This window comes from Abramis brama (assembly GCF_963993115.1).
Source record: "Abramis brama genome assembly, chromosome: 18".
In the NCBI taxonomy this organism is placed as follows: domain Eukaryota; kingdom Metazoa; phylum Chordata; class Actinopteri; order Cypriniformes; family Leuciscidae; genus Abramis; species Abramis brama.
This window is the reverse complement of record NC_139980.1, coordinates 20,228,273-20,245,178: the sequence shown is the minus strand read 5'-3', so window position 1 is coordinate 20,245,178 and position 16,906 is coordinate 20,228,273. Positions and strand designations below refer to the sequence as shown.

At 41.2% G+C, this 16,906-nt stretch overlaps 1 protein-coding gene across 1 annotated transcript in view; it reads left to right on the top strand.

Annotated features, from left to right (window-relative positions):
* Nucleotides 1-16,906, top strand: part of sptlc2b (serine palmitoyltransferase, long chain base subunit 2b) — a 40,247-nt gene that overhangs the window by 9,815 nt on the left and 13,526 nt on the right. The window contains exons 4-9 of the mRNA XM_084091109.1: nt 238-386; nt 1,268-1,392; nt 2,933-3,026; nt 3,352-3,457; nt 6,280-6,499; nt 6,593-6,719. Coding sequence (XP_083947235.1) covers nt 238-386; nt 1,268-1,392; nt 2,933-3,026; nt 3,352-3,457; nt 6,280-6,499; nt 6,593-6,719 — 821 coding nt within the window. The remainder of the gene's footprint in view (nt 1-237; nt 387-1,267; nt 1,393-2,932; nt 3,027-3,351; nt 3,458-6,279; nt 6,500-6,592; nt 6,720-16,906) is intronic.

The window sequence follows — 16,906 nt, the reverse complement described above, 5'->3', positions numbered from 1 at the left end:
CTTTATTTAATTTAATTATTTATTACTTTTTTTTGTGATGGGGCCAATAAGACATCCACATTTGGGGGCGGAGCAATGAAGGGAGGGGTGTGTTTGATTGGGATGGTTTCAAATATCAACAGTGTTTCTCAGAAATCGCTTACTGCACCTTTAAAGGTGACATCTGTCATTGTTATTAGTATTATAATTAATTAGTATTTTTCAGATGCTCAGATTATTCCATGTTCTTTCCTGCAGACACACAGGGAAGGTTCTGAAGGATGTTATTAATATGGGCTCGTATAACTACCTGGGCTTTGCTGAGAACTCCGGCACATGCGCTGACGCTGCCTCTGAGTGCACTGTGAAATATGGTGCGGGGGTGAGCAGCACCAGGCAGGAGATGGGTAATAAATCTCTCTCTATCTTTACAGCCATTACTTCTCTGGTTTAATAGGGGACAAATAATGGTCTGACACTTTTGGGGTAGGTTTTAAATGACCGTATACTTGGTCGTCTTATAATATTAATCAAGACTTTGTTCTAAATTTTACGTTGTCATGATAATTTTCTACCCTCTCACTGACCCTTAGAATACATATATTCAGTTTCTGTTAGACACATTTATCCCACGGAATGAGGATATGCTTTTATGGTGAAATGGTGGGTAAGAAATGTGCAGCACTATGAAAGACTCCTATTTCTTATCAGACCATATCATTGTGTCCTTGCAACATGTTTGGAGGTAGAGTGCTAAGAAGCTGATTTTCATTCCTTTTTTTTTTTAAACGTGTTGCTTAGTTGAGACTTAAAAAAACATTTAACAAATACTTAAAGGGATAGTTCACCCAAAAATGAAATCCGTTCATTTACGATCATTTACTCACCCTCAAGTTGTTCCAAACTTGTATGAGTTTCTTTCTTCTGCTGAACACAAAACAATATATTTTGAAGAATGACGGTAAACTAACAGTTGACGGAAGCCATTGACTTCCATAGTGTATTTTTCCCATACTATTGAAGTCCATGGAGCCCATAAACTGTTTGGTTCATTTTTGGGTGAACAACCTCTTTAACTACACAATTACTCGAAATGCTCATTCGTGGTCAAAACTGTGCTAATTCATGAACAAGTTTATGAAACATTTATGAAAAGTTTTACATTTATCATATATGGCCTGTGAACTGGGGAGTTTTGAGTTGTAAATATTGGAGTATGATGCCTGCACAATGGATCTATAGTAGTTTATTTGTGTTGCATCATTGAGATATTTGTTATATCTTGTAGGAAATCTTGACAAGCACGAGGAGCTGGAGAAGCTGGTGGCCAGGTTTTTAGGGGTGGAGTCATCCATGGTGTTTGGAATGGGCTTTGCTACAAACTCCATGAATATTCCTGCGCTGACGGGAAAAGTAAGGGTATTACTATAAGCTCAAACATTAAATCAAATGGAATGCTACGAGTTTCCTTTTCACTTCAAAACAAAGCAGGGTGGGAAGGAACAATGGGGTTTGGCCGTTCTGTTTTTGTTCTTTTATTGAAATACTCCCAAAGGCCATATCTGTTCCTTGACAGATTTCTTTGGCTCACACTGGTATTTTGTCACGTAACATGTTCTTGAAAGCCTTTATGCTTTAGAATGTATACACACATTCCTGGTTTCATTCACAAAAGATTTGATTAACATTCCAACTTGTCCTGCCAAATACAAAATTAAACAACATTTTTCCCCCACCTGGAAATCCTGTTAAATCAGGAAAAGAACTACTTCAGTGGGCTTCAAAAGTACTCATTGATTTTGAATGTAGGATACAAAATGTAGTATAAAGAAAAAAACAAAATCATTATGATGTTAAATAAATTCCCATTGGACTAAATGTAAGGCAATATAAACAAGAGCTTGATGAACTTGAAAACATTCTGTTATTTTCAGAACTCATAACTTCCATAAGGGACATTTATTGTAACTGAGTTGCAAAATTCTTTCTGAAAGTTTGCGATTTCTTGTTATAAACCTGAGTACATTGACACATGACTTTCCATGTCAATGACGCTTAATCTGTGTTCAGAAACTTGACTCATTTTGTCATTGTAAAGTAATGAGGAAGTACAGATACCATTATTCCTAAACACCAGAAGAACTAATACAATTAAAGGTACAACTTTTGGCCTTTAGCTGTTAAAAAACAAAACTGCATGCATTTTGCGTAAGAACATTGTTTTGGTTGTGCTTTGGCTTTGCGTGACTCTGCAGATGAATATGGTTCTTTCTCATAATTAAAAAAGAGAGAGATTATCCTACTGCTCATAAAACATTCACTACTAGGGTTAAGAGGTATAACCAGTTTGATGAAAAATATCTCAAGCTGACTTTACTGCAGCTATACCCATTTATAGACATAGTACTTCCTTGAAAATAAATTCCAGCACAGCTTTACAACAACAATAATGAAATGACACATCACACTAGATAATGCTTAAGAGAGTAACATATGACAATGTATCTGTTCAATAAAATACCTTGCTCACCTGTTGAGTAATAACATTCACAGGCGAGTGACACATGTACGCAGTTTCCCAAGAAATCCATCCCACCCAGTCTAAAATATAAACACTTTTAATAGGCATACCATAGTGAATCAGGGTAATTTAAAAATACATTTTGGAAGAAGGATTGATGATTATTGACTCGTTATTTAAATTTTTAACAAAAAAAGTTCCATAGTGCAAACCTTGCTGTTACTGGTTATGTGTAGCACCTGCAACTCTGCATATCCTTCTGAAGAATCCCAGTTCAATGATCATTTGAGTAAAAAAAGGGTGAAACATTTTTATTTATCTCCTCAACTCAGCACTGGAGACTTCAGCCAACCATTTTAGTGTTAAAAATGTGCATTCTTGCTTTTCATTCAAATTAATGTGTTGGGGTGTGTGTGTGTGTGTGTGTGTTAGGGCTGTCTGGTCTTAAGTGATGAGCTCAATCATACGTCTCTGGTTCTGGGTGCCCGACTCTCTGGCTCTACCATCCGTGTATTCAAACACAACAGTAAGTTCGTGCAAATTTTTTGCCCACACTGAAAGTAAAAGCAAAACAATCAGAGCCAAATTGAATTATTTTTGATGTTATACAGGATTGTGGACCAATGCGAGTTCACAGTCGGCTGTGCTACTCCCTCATTACTGAACACTTGTTTGCAGAATAAATTAATCATAGGTGATAAATGTATAGGTGAATAGGCATTTTGCCAGTGTTAATGAAAATAATGCAATAAAATTATGCCTTGCTTTGTTTTGTAAGCTGCTCGCTAAGAACAGCATCTGCAAGTTGAGAAGCCTGGTCATAAATTAAAAAATGTAACCATTATTTTCAGATATGCAAAGTCTGGAGAAGTTGCTTCGGGATGCTATCGTGCACGGCCAACCTCGAACCCACCGGCCCTGGAAGAAGATCCTCATCCTCGTTGAGGGAATTTACAGGTACAGTAGATGTCTTTTCCACCCGTCTTTTCAGACTTGAGCAGTAACCTGATGTGATTTGTGCAAAAGCATATGCAAAGGAAGGCTGGTTTGCATACTACTTCTGGTTTAGAGGAAGGCCATTTCATTATTTTTGTCTAGGAATTGCTTAAGGCAAGCAATAATAATAATGATATCATATTTACCACATGTACATTCATTGTAATGCCAGAGGAGGATAGGATGGAACAATGTTAAAATAAAGCTGAAATGTAAATTTAAGTTACTGTTTTATATAATCTTGTTTTTGAAAAATATTGTTTACTTCCTGGCTATCAAACAGTTCAAAAGCACAACATCATAAAGACTCTATTTTCACATTTATTTTTTATTTTATTTACCCTTTATTTTACCAGGTGATGTCCCATTGAGATATTCAAATCTCTTTTACAAGGGAGCCCTGGGGCAACAATTACACAAGTTACACAGAATCACAGTAACGGACACAACAAACAAAACAGATTTACAGTACATATAAAAAAAAATAAAAAAAAGACATAAAGGGGTCATTGAAACCATGTGCATTGTTCAAATTTGGAGCATTTAAGTAATTGTTTAAAATGTTCAAGTGGGATAAAAACAGAAAGCTTCAAAACTTTTTGGAGCAAATTCCAACACCAAGGAGCAGAATAACTAAAAGCAGTCTTACCAAATTCAGTTGTTATACGTGGGATATTTAGAGTCAGAATGGTAACAGAGCGGAGATTGTAAATGGAATGATTCCAGGTCAACAGACTGTTAAGATAGCTGGGTAAATTACTGTTAATAACTTTGTAAATAAAAATATGCCAGTGGAACCATCTACGCAGGCCTAAAGAGCTAAAACCAGTCGCCTCATAAAGACGACAGTGATGAGTGCGTGACTTGGCATTAGTAATGAACCGTAATGCACCATGGTAAACTGTGTCAAGTGTGTGCAGCGTGGTAGAGGCAGCATGCATATAAATAACATCCCCATAGTCCAAGACTGGTAAAAAAGTGGCACTGATCAATTTCCTCCTAGCTTGGAGAGTAAAACAGGATTTATTTCTAAAATAAAAGCCAAGCTTTACTCTCAGCTTTCTCACTAATTTATCAATGTGAACTTTGAAGGTTAGCTTTTCATCAATCCACAGACCAAGATATTTATAAGATGAAACATTTTCAACACACTTCCCATCCAGTGTGGAAATGGCTAAGGCGGTTGATGAGGGTACTCTGCGAGACTGTGTGAACTGCATCACCTTAGTTTTACCAGCGTTTAATACCAGTCTAAGTTCAATGAAGGTGGCCTGTAATAAATTAAAAGACTGCTGTAATGATTGATAAGCTTGAGCTAGGGTGGGGGCGGAACAATATAGTACTGTGTCGTCTGCATAGAGGTGTATTTTGCCATTATCTGCTACAGAAGCAATGGTGTTTATGTAAATGGTAAATAGGACCGGACCAAGGATAGACCCTTGAGGGACACCTCGCCGGACCCCCAGTGGGGCAGAACTATGCCCATCGACAACTACAGTTTGAGTTCTGTTGGCAAGATAGTTTCTGAACCAATCAACTGCCTTAGTGCCCAAGCCAATGTCCCGGAGCCTCTTAAGCAGGATACAGTGATCAACTGTGTCAAAGGCCTTTGACAAGTCGATGAACAGGGCAGCACAGCTCATCTTATTGTCAAGGTCACAGATGATGTCATCAAGCACCTTGACAGCTGCAGTAATGGTGCTATGCTTGGCCCTAAAGCCTGATTGTGCCGGGCTAAGAATGTTATGATTTTGCAGGAAGCCCTTAAGTTGGGTGTTTACTAAAGACTCTAGGACCTTTGCAAGTACAGACAATTTAGAGATTGGGCGGTAATTATCGAGAATGGAGGGGTCCCCCCCTTTTAACAGGGGCAGCACGTGTGCTGATTTCCAAACATCTGGTAAGTCATTTGAAGACAGGGACAAATTAAAAATGTATGTAATAGGTTCCACTATAATATGTGCAGATAGTTTCAGTAAAGCAGGGTCTAGGCCATCAGGACCGGCTGATTTCCTAGTGTCAATTTCCTTAAGAGCCTTAAGCACTGCAGATGAGGGAATGAGTTTAAAGTCGAATCCCTCACTGACAAGAGAAACAGGTGAATTGTGTTGGAGGGGTGAGGAGACATATCTGTGTGAGACTTCTTCAGGATATAATTGTTCAAATATGTCCCCTGCCTTAATGAAATGGTCATTGAAAGCATTTACAATATCATTCTTGTTTGAGATCTGTTGGGTGTCTTTAACTATATGCTTAGGGAGAGCAGAGTCACTGGGGGGGTAGTTCAAGGGATTTTATTGTCTTCCAAAATTTAGATGGATTATTTAGGTTTGAGGACATTGATTTGAGGTAGAAGTCAGATTTGCACTTTCTTATAAGGTAAGTGCACTTGTTCCTAAGATATCTATAGTTAGTCCAGTCAGATTGGAGGTTTGTGGTCTTTACTAAGACCCAGGCTGCATTTCTCTCATGGATCAGCGAAGACAGTTCATTGGAAAACCAGGGGTTATCACGCCCTTTAATTCTATAGCATGCTCATTACAGATATTTTTCAGGCAGTTGGAATTAGCAGAGAGCCAGTCCCAGTTCAGATCTCCCGTAAGCACAATTTCCCGATCCCGTAATTCGACTAATACATTAGCCAGAGAATTTAAGGCCTCCTTAGCAGCAGAAGGAGGCTTATAGCAGGCAATAACAGTAAGGAGTGATGTGGAATACATATTGCAATATCTAGTCCTCTATGGGTATGCATTAATGTTACACCTGCGTTCCTCTTTTGTTAGCATGGAGGGCTCAATAGTACGACTTCCTGAGGTCATTGCCCTAAAGAAAAAGTATAAAGCTTACCTGTACCTGGATGAGGCGCACAGTATCGGGGCACTAGGACCAAGAGGCAGAGGTGTGGTGGACTACTTTGGCCTGGATCCATCTGACGTTGACATCATGATGGGCACTTTCACCAAGAGCTTTGGTGCTGCTGGAGGATACATCGGAGGAAAGAAGGTTTGTCGACAGTTTAGCTGTCAATCCAAATTCCAGAGTTTATAAATGGCGTAGTGAATAATTCTCTCTCTCTCTCTTTTTATTTGTTTGTAGGAGCTGATCGATTACCTCCGGTTACACTCTCACAGTGCAGTTTATGCTACCTCAATGTCCCCACCAGTCACCCAGCAGATTATCACTTCTATGAAGTGCATTATGGGAGAGGATGGCGCCACATTAGGTGAGTTTAGAATTTTATTCAAGATCAGTTCTAATAAATATTACTTGGGTGGAATAATCTTTGTGTGGGTTTTATTATTACAAAATAATATTTGTAAGGTAATACCTAATATAGTAGTAATAGTGTAATTGTACATTTAAAGTCTGTAATGTCAAAAAGAGCCAGTAGATGGCAGCATTAACTCAGAATACTGTTGAAAAATTCAATCCAATTATGTAACCAAGGCCCAGTTCAAAAAGTTTCATTTGGATCAGAATAATCTAGATGTGGAAATCCCATGTTTTGCAATCCAGGATCAGGTCAAATCCATCTTACTTTTGTGCTGTTTTTTCAAAGCAAAATAGGACTAGATCACCACTTTTTCAGATTACTAAATCTGGATTTACCCGTGCTCTAAATATGGTTACATTACACAATGTAGGCTGCTAGCTATGTAAAGAACTATAAGTGTTTTATTTGAAGAGAAAGAAAACAACAGAACCTCTCCCTCCTTTTCCTCTATAAACAGTCAGACCCCTACAGAGGCACTAAATGGACATGGTGATGGAAAAAAAAAATATATATATATATATATCTTTTTTGGCAAAAAGTTTTGCATTCTTCCAAGAAACTTTGCACTCATTGGCAAATAACAAACGTATTGAGAGTGAATGCAACATTTCTTGAGAGAGTGCAAAAGCTTTAAAATGAATTTTTCCTCTCATCTTATATTTTTTTCTCCCATTACCATGTCCCTTTAGCCCCTCATGTGACCCACAATTAAAAACAAAGATATACCTACTATCTTTATTGTCCATTGTTTAGGATCACAGAAGATGGTTTGTTTTGTAATATACACAAAAACACACAAGAAAGTACAGAGGTGAACAGCATGTGAGCCAAAGTACATCATGCAACGATGTTTGTTATAATAATAATAACTTTATTTTAGGGCTGTCAAACGATTAATTGTGATTAATCGCATCCAAAATAAAAGTTTGTTTTTACATAATATATGTGTGTGTACGGTATATAATTATTTTCTATATATAAATACACACACATGCATGTATATATTTAAGAAATATTTGCATGTATATACTGTGTATATATATTTATATTATATATAATTTATATTATATATAAATATTTTATATACTGTGAGGAAAATAAGTATTTGAACATCCTGCTATTTTGCAAGTTCTCCCACTTGGAAATCATGGAGGGGTCTGAAATTGTCATCGTAGGTGCATGTCCACTGTGAGAGACATAATCTAATAAAAAAAATCCAGAAATCACAATGTATGATTTTTTAACTATTTATTTGATACAGCTGCAAATAAGTATTTGAACACCTGTCTATCAGCTAGAATTCTGACCCTCAAAGACCTGTTAGTCTGCCTTTAAAATGTCCACCTCCACTCCATTTATTATCCTAAATTAGATGCACCTGTTTGAGGTCGTTAGCTGCATAAAGACACCTGTCCACCCCATACAATCAGTAAGAATCCAACTACTAACATGGCCAAGACCAAAGAGCTGTCCAAAGACACTAGAGACAAAATTGTACACCTCCACAAGGCTGGAAAGGGCTACGGGGAAATTGCCAAGCAGCTTGGTGAAAAAAGGTCCACTGTTGGAGCAATCATTAGAAAATGGAAGAAGCTAAACATGACTGTCAATCTCCCTCGGACTGGGGCTCCGTGCAAGATCTCACCTCGTGGGGTCTCAATGATCCTAAGAAAGGTGAGAAATCAGCCCAGAACTACACAGGAGGAGCTGGTCAATGACCTGAAAAGAGCTGGGACCACCGTTTCCAAGGTTACTGTTGGTAATACACTAAGACGTCATGGTTTGAAATCATGCATGGCACGCAAGGTTCCCCTGCTTAAACCAGCACATGTCAAGGCCTGTCTTAAGTTTGCCAATGACCATTTGGATGATCCAGAGGAGTCATGGGAGAAAGTCATGTGGTCAGATGAGACCAAAATATAACTTTTTGGTCATAATTCCACTAAACGTGTTTGGAGGAAGAAGAATGATGAGTACCATCCCAAGAACACCATCCCTACTGTGAAGCATGGGGGTGGTAGCATCATGCTTTGGGGGTGTTTTTCTGCACATGGGACAGGGCAACTGCACTGTATTAAGGAGAGGATGACCGGGGCCATGTATTGCAAGATTTTGGGGAACAACCTCCTTCCCTCAGTTAGAGCATTGAAGATGGGTCGAGGCTGGGTCTTCCAACATGACAATGACCCGAAGCACACAGCCAGGATAACCAAGGAGTGGCTCTGTAAGAAGCATATCAAGGTTCTGGCGTGGCCTAGCCAGTCTCCAGACCTAAACCCAATAGAGAATCTTTGGAGGGAGCTCAAACTCCGTGTTTCTCAGCGACAGCCCAGAAACCTGACTGATCTAGAGAAGATCTGTGTGGAGGAGTGGGCCAAAATCCCTCCTGCAGTGTGTGCAAACCTGGTGAAAAACTACAGGAAACGTTTGACCTCTGTAATTGCAAACAAAGGCTACTGTACCAAATATTAACATTGATTTTCTCAGGTGTTCAAATACTTATTTGCAGCTGTATCATACAAATAAATAGTTAAAAAATCATACATTGTGATTTCTGGATTTTTTTTTTTAGATTATGTCTCTCACAGTGGACATGCACCTACGATGACAATTTCAGACCCTCCATGATTTCTAAGTGGGAGAACTTGCAAAATAGCAGGGTGTTCAAATACTTATTTTCCTCACTGTATAAATAACACATTTTTCTTAAATATATATATGGATGTGTGTGTATTTATATATAGAAAATAATTATATACCGTACACACACATATATTATGTAAACACAAACTTTTATTTTGGATGCGATAAATCGCGATTAATCGTTTGACAGCCCTACTTTATTTATATAGCACTTGTATGGCAAAAAGACAGGAAGAGCATAACAAAATATAAAACCAAGAACAACATAATTAATACATAAAAATAAAATAAAAAACCCACAAGAATCTAAATACTTAGTAGTAAAAGCACATTTATACAAATAAGTTTTTTAATGCGAGACACTACAGGTGAATAGGGTAAAAATTTTAACTAGCAGGTATCACCATGAAACTTTCCCAGTTGATTACCTACATTAAGATGAGAAAAAAATGTATTACAAGTTTTCTGTAATTTAATGTTTAAATATGCAAATTAGGCAATATCTAATTAAATATGCGCTAATTTGTATATATTTTAAAAAACGAAATCTGAGTATTGGATAAAGCCAGATTAAAAATTATTTTTTCATTGTGTTCACATATTAGATGGGGAAAAAATTACAGAGGGATTTATGGATATCTACTTTTGTTATCCTGTAAATCAGAATATACTGTCAATAGCCTTAAAAAAATTATTTTTGCCATGTTTTTTGTAATAAAATGTTATATAAATCAAGCTAGGAATAATATATTTACAAATCCCTCTGTAAATGTCTTCATAATATAACTAGGTACAAGACTGGAAAGTTTGGTGTATATAGGTGCTACTGAAGTGGAGATGTCGTACTTGGAGTATGAGAGAAAAGTCATTTTGAGAAAACGGGCTTTAAAGATTTATCATCAGCCAATGAGATTGCGCATTCAGCCCTTTTTCTTTCGCGATTGGTTGCTGATAAAAAGGAAATGACCATATTTGGATCCGACAGCATTGTACAGTGAAGAGAGAGCTTTCCAGCCGTGCCTGTGATGACAGAGAGCAGACAGAGATTGCGGATCGGCGGGATGATTTACAACGACAACTTTTGTTGAATTTACGCGAAATCTACAGACGCAAACAGACAAAGTGTAATAAAATAAAGACCTAAATGTGTATTTCGGGCTTTTTTTCACCACAGTCTGAAAGAAGACATGTTATTGAAGACAAATATCCAAAAATCTCAAAATTGACCAGTAAAAAAAACACAATGGGTTTGCCTGCCGTGTCTCGCCTTAAAAGAGACTTAAAAACAGACAAAGACCCCGTAGATCTAATCTCCATTGGCAAGCTATTCCATAACATTGGCACCCTGGAAATCCAGAGTTCTCGCGAGAGCACAAGTTGAATTTGCTCAGCGAGTTTACTCTGGCGTCGAGTAATGATGCTCATTAAATATGCCCTTGTATCCGAGCTGCACCAATCACATCGGGTTATCTGATATAGGCGGGCCAGAGGCGAGCTAAACAGATGACGACAGCGCTGTGACGTCGAAGTCATTAGTAAACATTGCAAGATGGCTATGCATGAACACCAGTTGTTTGAAACGGCTTTGGCCACTAAAATGAACGAGTTAGACTTGGCTTTTTATCTAAAAGAGGAACAGAAGACGGCGCTCGAATCGTTCCTTTGCAAGAAGGGCGTTTTTGATGTTTTGCCGACCGGATATGGCAAGAGTCTAATCTACCAGTTAGCTCCGCTGGTAGCGAAGCGTATGGGGCTTGTTGTGATTGGTCGTAGTGTTATCCAATTGCGTGCAGTGAGATTTTCAAATGCATGCTTGGTGCCGCCCCTCGAGCTGGCCGATTTTCATTAGGCGATGCAAGACCATTAATCTTTCAGATTAAGGTCTGGATTTCCAGGCTATAACATTGGTGCCTTCACCGCAAAAGCTCTATCACCTTTTGTTTTATATAGGTCTTGGAATAGCCAACAATCCATAATGTGAAGATCTGAGACACCTGACTGTTTCATGAGGTCTAAAAAGTTCTGCTAAATACTTAGGTGCCAAACCATGAAGCGCTTTATATGTCAATAATATTATCTTTAAAACGATCCTAAAATGAATTGGTAGCCAATGTAGTGAAGCTAAAACTGGACTGATATGATTAAAAGATCTAGTTCGAGTCAGTAATCTGGCAGCAGCATTTTGTCCCATTTGAAGCTGTGATAAAATACTTTGATTTAAAGAAGAAAACAGGGCGTTACAATAATCCAGGCGAGATTAAATAAAAGCATGACTAAGCATTTCTGTGTCTTTAAATTTTAAAATCTGTCTCAACTTGTAAATATTTCTTAACTAATAAAAACAAGATTGAACAATCGTATATGATATTCAAAATTTAAAATAGAGTCAGTGGCATCTGAAATCAAGCTTGCTTAGCTATTAGCAGGAATTTGCGTCAATTTACTTGAATTCCTAGAACTTCATGAAAATTTCCAGTGTTAATTATCTGCAGTCACTCAATCTTTTTGAGTTTGTTTAGGAAAAGTAAACTCGATGACTCAGCGATTGGTTACACATGCTAACTTCATCTCTGCTGACAGTTTGAGGCAGCAAACTCAGTTTCACCCCTGATTGATTCAGCAGGGCGTTCGTTTGGAATACCACATCTATACCCCAAACACACCCACACACACACACCGTGTCTGGAAACTCTTCAAGCCCTTTTGAGGCTTCAACGTGAGAGAAAGAGGGGCGAGCTTTCCTCTTCGTGGGATAATGGATGCTGATGGACCTTGAAGACTTAGTGAGTTCCTTCAGCGCTAGGGCAGTATAGTTCTTGAATGTGTTGGAGAGGACTTATGGTATATGTATGTGAAGAGAAGGATTTCTGAGGTTCTCAGCAAAGAACCTTGAAGAAACCTCTCGTCTGATTTCTGCACTAGGAACACCAAAGTCATGGGTTATATTACACATACTGATAAAATGTACAGTTTGACAAATCACTACTACTATTAAGAGTAGTGAGTATTGAACTCACACACACTACAAACCGTGGACACACACACTCACACCCAGATCAGTGGGCAGCCATTTCGCTGTGGCGCCCAGTGAGTGATTGGGGGTTTGGTGCCTCGTTCAAGGGCACCTCAGTAATTTCCTGGCTGTATTGAGAATCGAACCCAGTTACCAGTCTGATTCTCTAACCATTAGGCTAGTAGGCCTCCTTCGGTCGTTTGTCGACCATGGATATTGCGCCCTAATGCTGCGTTCACACCAAACGCGAATATGCGTCTAAATTCGCGCCTGCCGCGTCTAGTTATACGCGTGACCACTTTGTGTGCATTCGCGCGTCAAGAGCGAAATTGACGCGCATAAAATCAAAAGTTTGAAGCGAAATTTACGCGCGTCAGAGGCGAAATCCGGAGCCGAAAGTTTCGAAACCTGTTGGCGGCCATCTTTTTTAGATGTTTATCGAGCATTAGCATTAGCATTAGTCGAGAGAGTCACCGCTCGTATATGCTCTGGAGAGCAGAAACAGCTGCGTAGGGGACATCGTCGCTGTACTCGGGTCCACCAAACCCTCCGGAGGGTTTCAGGAGTTTCACAATTTGCTCCAGGAGGTAGGTTTGGTGGACCTAACGGTGAGGACGCTGACGAGGACAATGTAGGCCGTATAAGGCCTCGGCCTCGAGTGGTCGCTGCATGACGAGCCCGCGCTGTACAGCCCGGCACGAGGTTCACCCGCGCCCGCACTAATCTGTCATTTATTTTTGTTTTGATAATAAATGGAGGCAGCCTCCAAAAGTGAAACCTGTCCTGTGATTTTTTTTTTTTTAAGTTTTTATACACTAAATTGTGTTTGTTGTCTTTACATTAGATTAATAAAGTTTCATATAATCTAGAATAGAATAAATAGCATTCAATACAAAATGAGTATCTCTCATATTGAAATCGAGTTTTTATGTGAAAGATTTGCTTTGTTGTGCATTTTAGTCATATTACAAAATAATGTATTGAGGCCAAACATAAAATAACATTATAAACTGTCAGTTCACCACGTGACAGCAGCAAGCAGGCTTCTGATTGGTTAACGCGGCGCGAATTGACACAGAAGTTCAGATTTTTCAACTCGGGCGGCAGACGCGAATTCGCGTCAAACGCATGAATGCACAAAAAGAACAATTCGCGCGTAACGTGCCAGACGCTCAATTCGCGTCATTCGCGCGAACTAGCGTCTACCGCGCCGCGCTAAATGCCTAATTCGCGCCGCAAGACATCCAGACGCGCGTAACGCGTCTTACCATTGACTTAACATTGAAATCACTCGCGCCAGACGCATATTCGCGTTTGGTGTGAACGCAGCATAAGAGTTTGCAGTGTTGCGACTAAGACAGCATCGTCGGTGGCTGGTGAGACCAATGCGGGAATGACAGTCTCTGCTGCACAAAGTGCAGATGTAGTTGGTCGTGGGTGGATGTTCGTGTGCGCGTGTCTTCCGACTGGTTCTCCTCTCCTCTGCTAGCTTCAAGATCTTCTCCTCGCCTGTATTTAGCTGTTTCTTGAGCAGACAGCACCAGCTGCTGCGGTTAGCTGCAATGTCCTCCCAGATCTCTGTATTGATGTCCAGTGCTTTCATGTCGCGCTTGCAGACATCTTTATATCTCAACTGGGGGCGACCTTGGGGTCTTTTGCTGTATACGAGTTCACCATAGAGAATGTCCTTGGGGATCTGCCCGTCTTCCATACGGCGCACGTGGCCAAGCCAGCGCAGTCTACGTTGTCTGAGCAGCGTGTACATGGTGGGGAGGCCGGCACAGGCAAGAACCTGGGTGTTGGGCACTTTGTCGTTCCAGCTGATGCCAAGGATGTGGCGGAGACATCGCATGTGGTAACTGTTCAGCTTCTGCTCTTGCTTGGCATATGTTGTCCAGGATTCACTCCCGTACAGGAGGGTGCTGACTATGCAGGCTTTGTACACTGCCATCTTGGTTTGGGTGGTCAGCTTGGGGTTCTCCCAGACGCGAGTGGTCAGTCGTCCTAGGGTTGTTGTAGCCTTGCCAATGCGTTTGTTGATTTCGGCATCTAAGGACAGGTTGTCGCTGATGGTGGAACCCAGGTAGGTGAACTGGTGGACCACTTCAAGTTCGTAATTGTCGATGGTGATGACAGGTGATGTGTCCACATCTTGGCCCAGCACGTTGGTCTTCTTCAGGTTGATGGTTAGACCGAGATGGTTGATGGTTTGCAGGCCTGGGAGAATCTGTCCATCAGACGCTGTAGATCTTGTTCAGTGTGAGAGCTGACTGCTGCGTCATCGGCAAAGAGCATGTCTCTAATGATGATCTCACGCACCTTGGTTTTTGCTCTGAGTCTTGCGATGTTGTAGAGTCTGCCGTCTGATCTTGTATGCATGTACACCCCTTCGGTTGAATTCCCAAAAGCATGTTTTAGAAGAAGGGAGAAGAGGATTCCGAAGAGGGTTGGAGCAAGGACACAACCTTGCTTCACGCCGCTTTTAATGTCAAATGGTTCGGACATGCTGCCATCGTACTGGATGGTTGCCTTCATACCGTCATGAAAAGATCTGATCATACTATGAAGCTTCGGGGGGCATCCGATCTTCAGGAGGATGTTGAAGAGCCCATCCCGGCTTACTAGGTCGAAGGCCTTGGTTAGGTCTATGAAGGCGACGTAAAGGGGCTTCTGCTGTTCCCTACACTTCTCCTGTAGTTGGCAGGGGAGAAGATCATGTCCACTGTAGAACGCTCTGCTCGAAAGCCACTCTGGGACTCGGGGTATACACGTTCTGCCAGCTGTTGAAGACGCACTAACAGCACTCTTGCATACAGTTTGCCCACGATGCACAAGAGGGAGATGCCTCTGTAGTTGTTGCAGTCACTCCTGTCGCCTTTGTTTTTGTACAGGGTGACGATTTTGGCATCTCTCATGTCTTGTGGAACACCACCTTCACTCCAACACTGACAAAAGATGTTAAATAGAGGCTGCAAAAGAGTGGTCTTGCAGTGCCTGATCAGGTCTGGGGGGATGCCATCATTCCCAGGGGCTTTGCCGCAGGCTAAGCTGTTGATGGCCTTGCTGAGTTCTGCCAGTGTTGGTTCAGCGTCTAACTCCTCCATGATGGGCAGAGGATCGATGACGTCCAGTGCTGAGCTGACAACAATGTTCTCTCTGGAGTAGAGCTCTGAATAGTGTTCCACCCAACTCTGCATCTGCTTGGTTTTGTCGGTGATCACCTTTCCGCAGCTGGTTTTCAAGGGTGCAGTTTTGCTCTGAGTTGGTCCGAGAGCTTTCTTGATGCCCTCGTACATGCCCCTGATATTGCCTGTTGCTGCTGCATTCTGAATGTTGTGACTGAGCTCCTGCCAGTACTCGTTGGCACATCTTCTTGCTGTCTGCTGTACTTTGCTCCTGGCTGATCTAAGTGCTTGAAGGTTTTTCCCACCTGGTAAGCGCTTATATTCAGCAAAGGCAGCACGCTTTGCTTCAATAACAGGGGTCAACTCTGCAGACTTGGCATCAAACCAGTCGTAGTTCTTGAAGGTCTTTCTCCCATAGGTAGCAAGAGCTGATTTCTGAATTGCCTCACGCAGGTGGTTCCATGATGCGGATGCGGTGTTGCACGGGTAGCCTGCAGACAGAGCATCCTCTAGAGACTTTGTGAATTCCTCAAGCTTCTCTGGATGTTGCATCTTAGTCGTGTCAATCTGTGGCTTCCCATTTTGTTTGGAATGGTGGAGTTTCTTTGGTAGCAGCTTGATCTTGCAGCATACCAGTGAGTGATCAGAGTCGCAGTCAGCACTATGGTATGAGAGGGCAAGAAGCACATGGTTGAGGCTTGTACGTCTGACGATGACCATGTCGAGCTGGTGCCAATGCTTGGATCGAGGGTGGCACCATGACACTCTGTGTTGTGGCTTCGTCTTGAAATAGGAGTTGGTCACGCAGAGGCCATGATAAGAGCAAAGCTCCAACAGGCGCTGCCCGTTCTCGTTAATCTTGCCAACTCCAAAAGAACCCAAGCAAGAAGGCCAAGAATTATGGTCTGCACCTACTCTGGCGTTGAAGTCGCCAAGGAGGACAAGGTGTTCGCTGCTGTGGATGTTCTTGATGGCGTCATTCAGGTTGGTGTAGAACTCGTCTTTTGCCTCAGGTGTGGAGGTCAAGGTTGGGGCATAGGCGCTGATGAGTGTAACTGGTCCCTCAGATGTATGGAGGCGGAGAGTCAGCAGGCGTTCTGACCCCTTGTCACTTGGTTCGACCATCTCCAGCAAGGTGTTCCTCACTGCAAACCCTACTCCGTGCTCTCTGCGTTCCTCAGCGCTCTTACCTTGCCAGAAGAAGGTGTAATCCTTCTCCTTCAAAGATCCTGTTTCCGCCAGGCGTGTTTCTTGCAGAGCGGCTATATCTACCTTCAGCCTACCTAGTCTCAGTAGCTCGTTGTTGATGATCGCTGTCTTTCTTACGTCACTGATGTTCAGGAGGTCGTCAAATC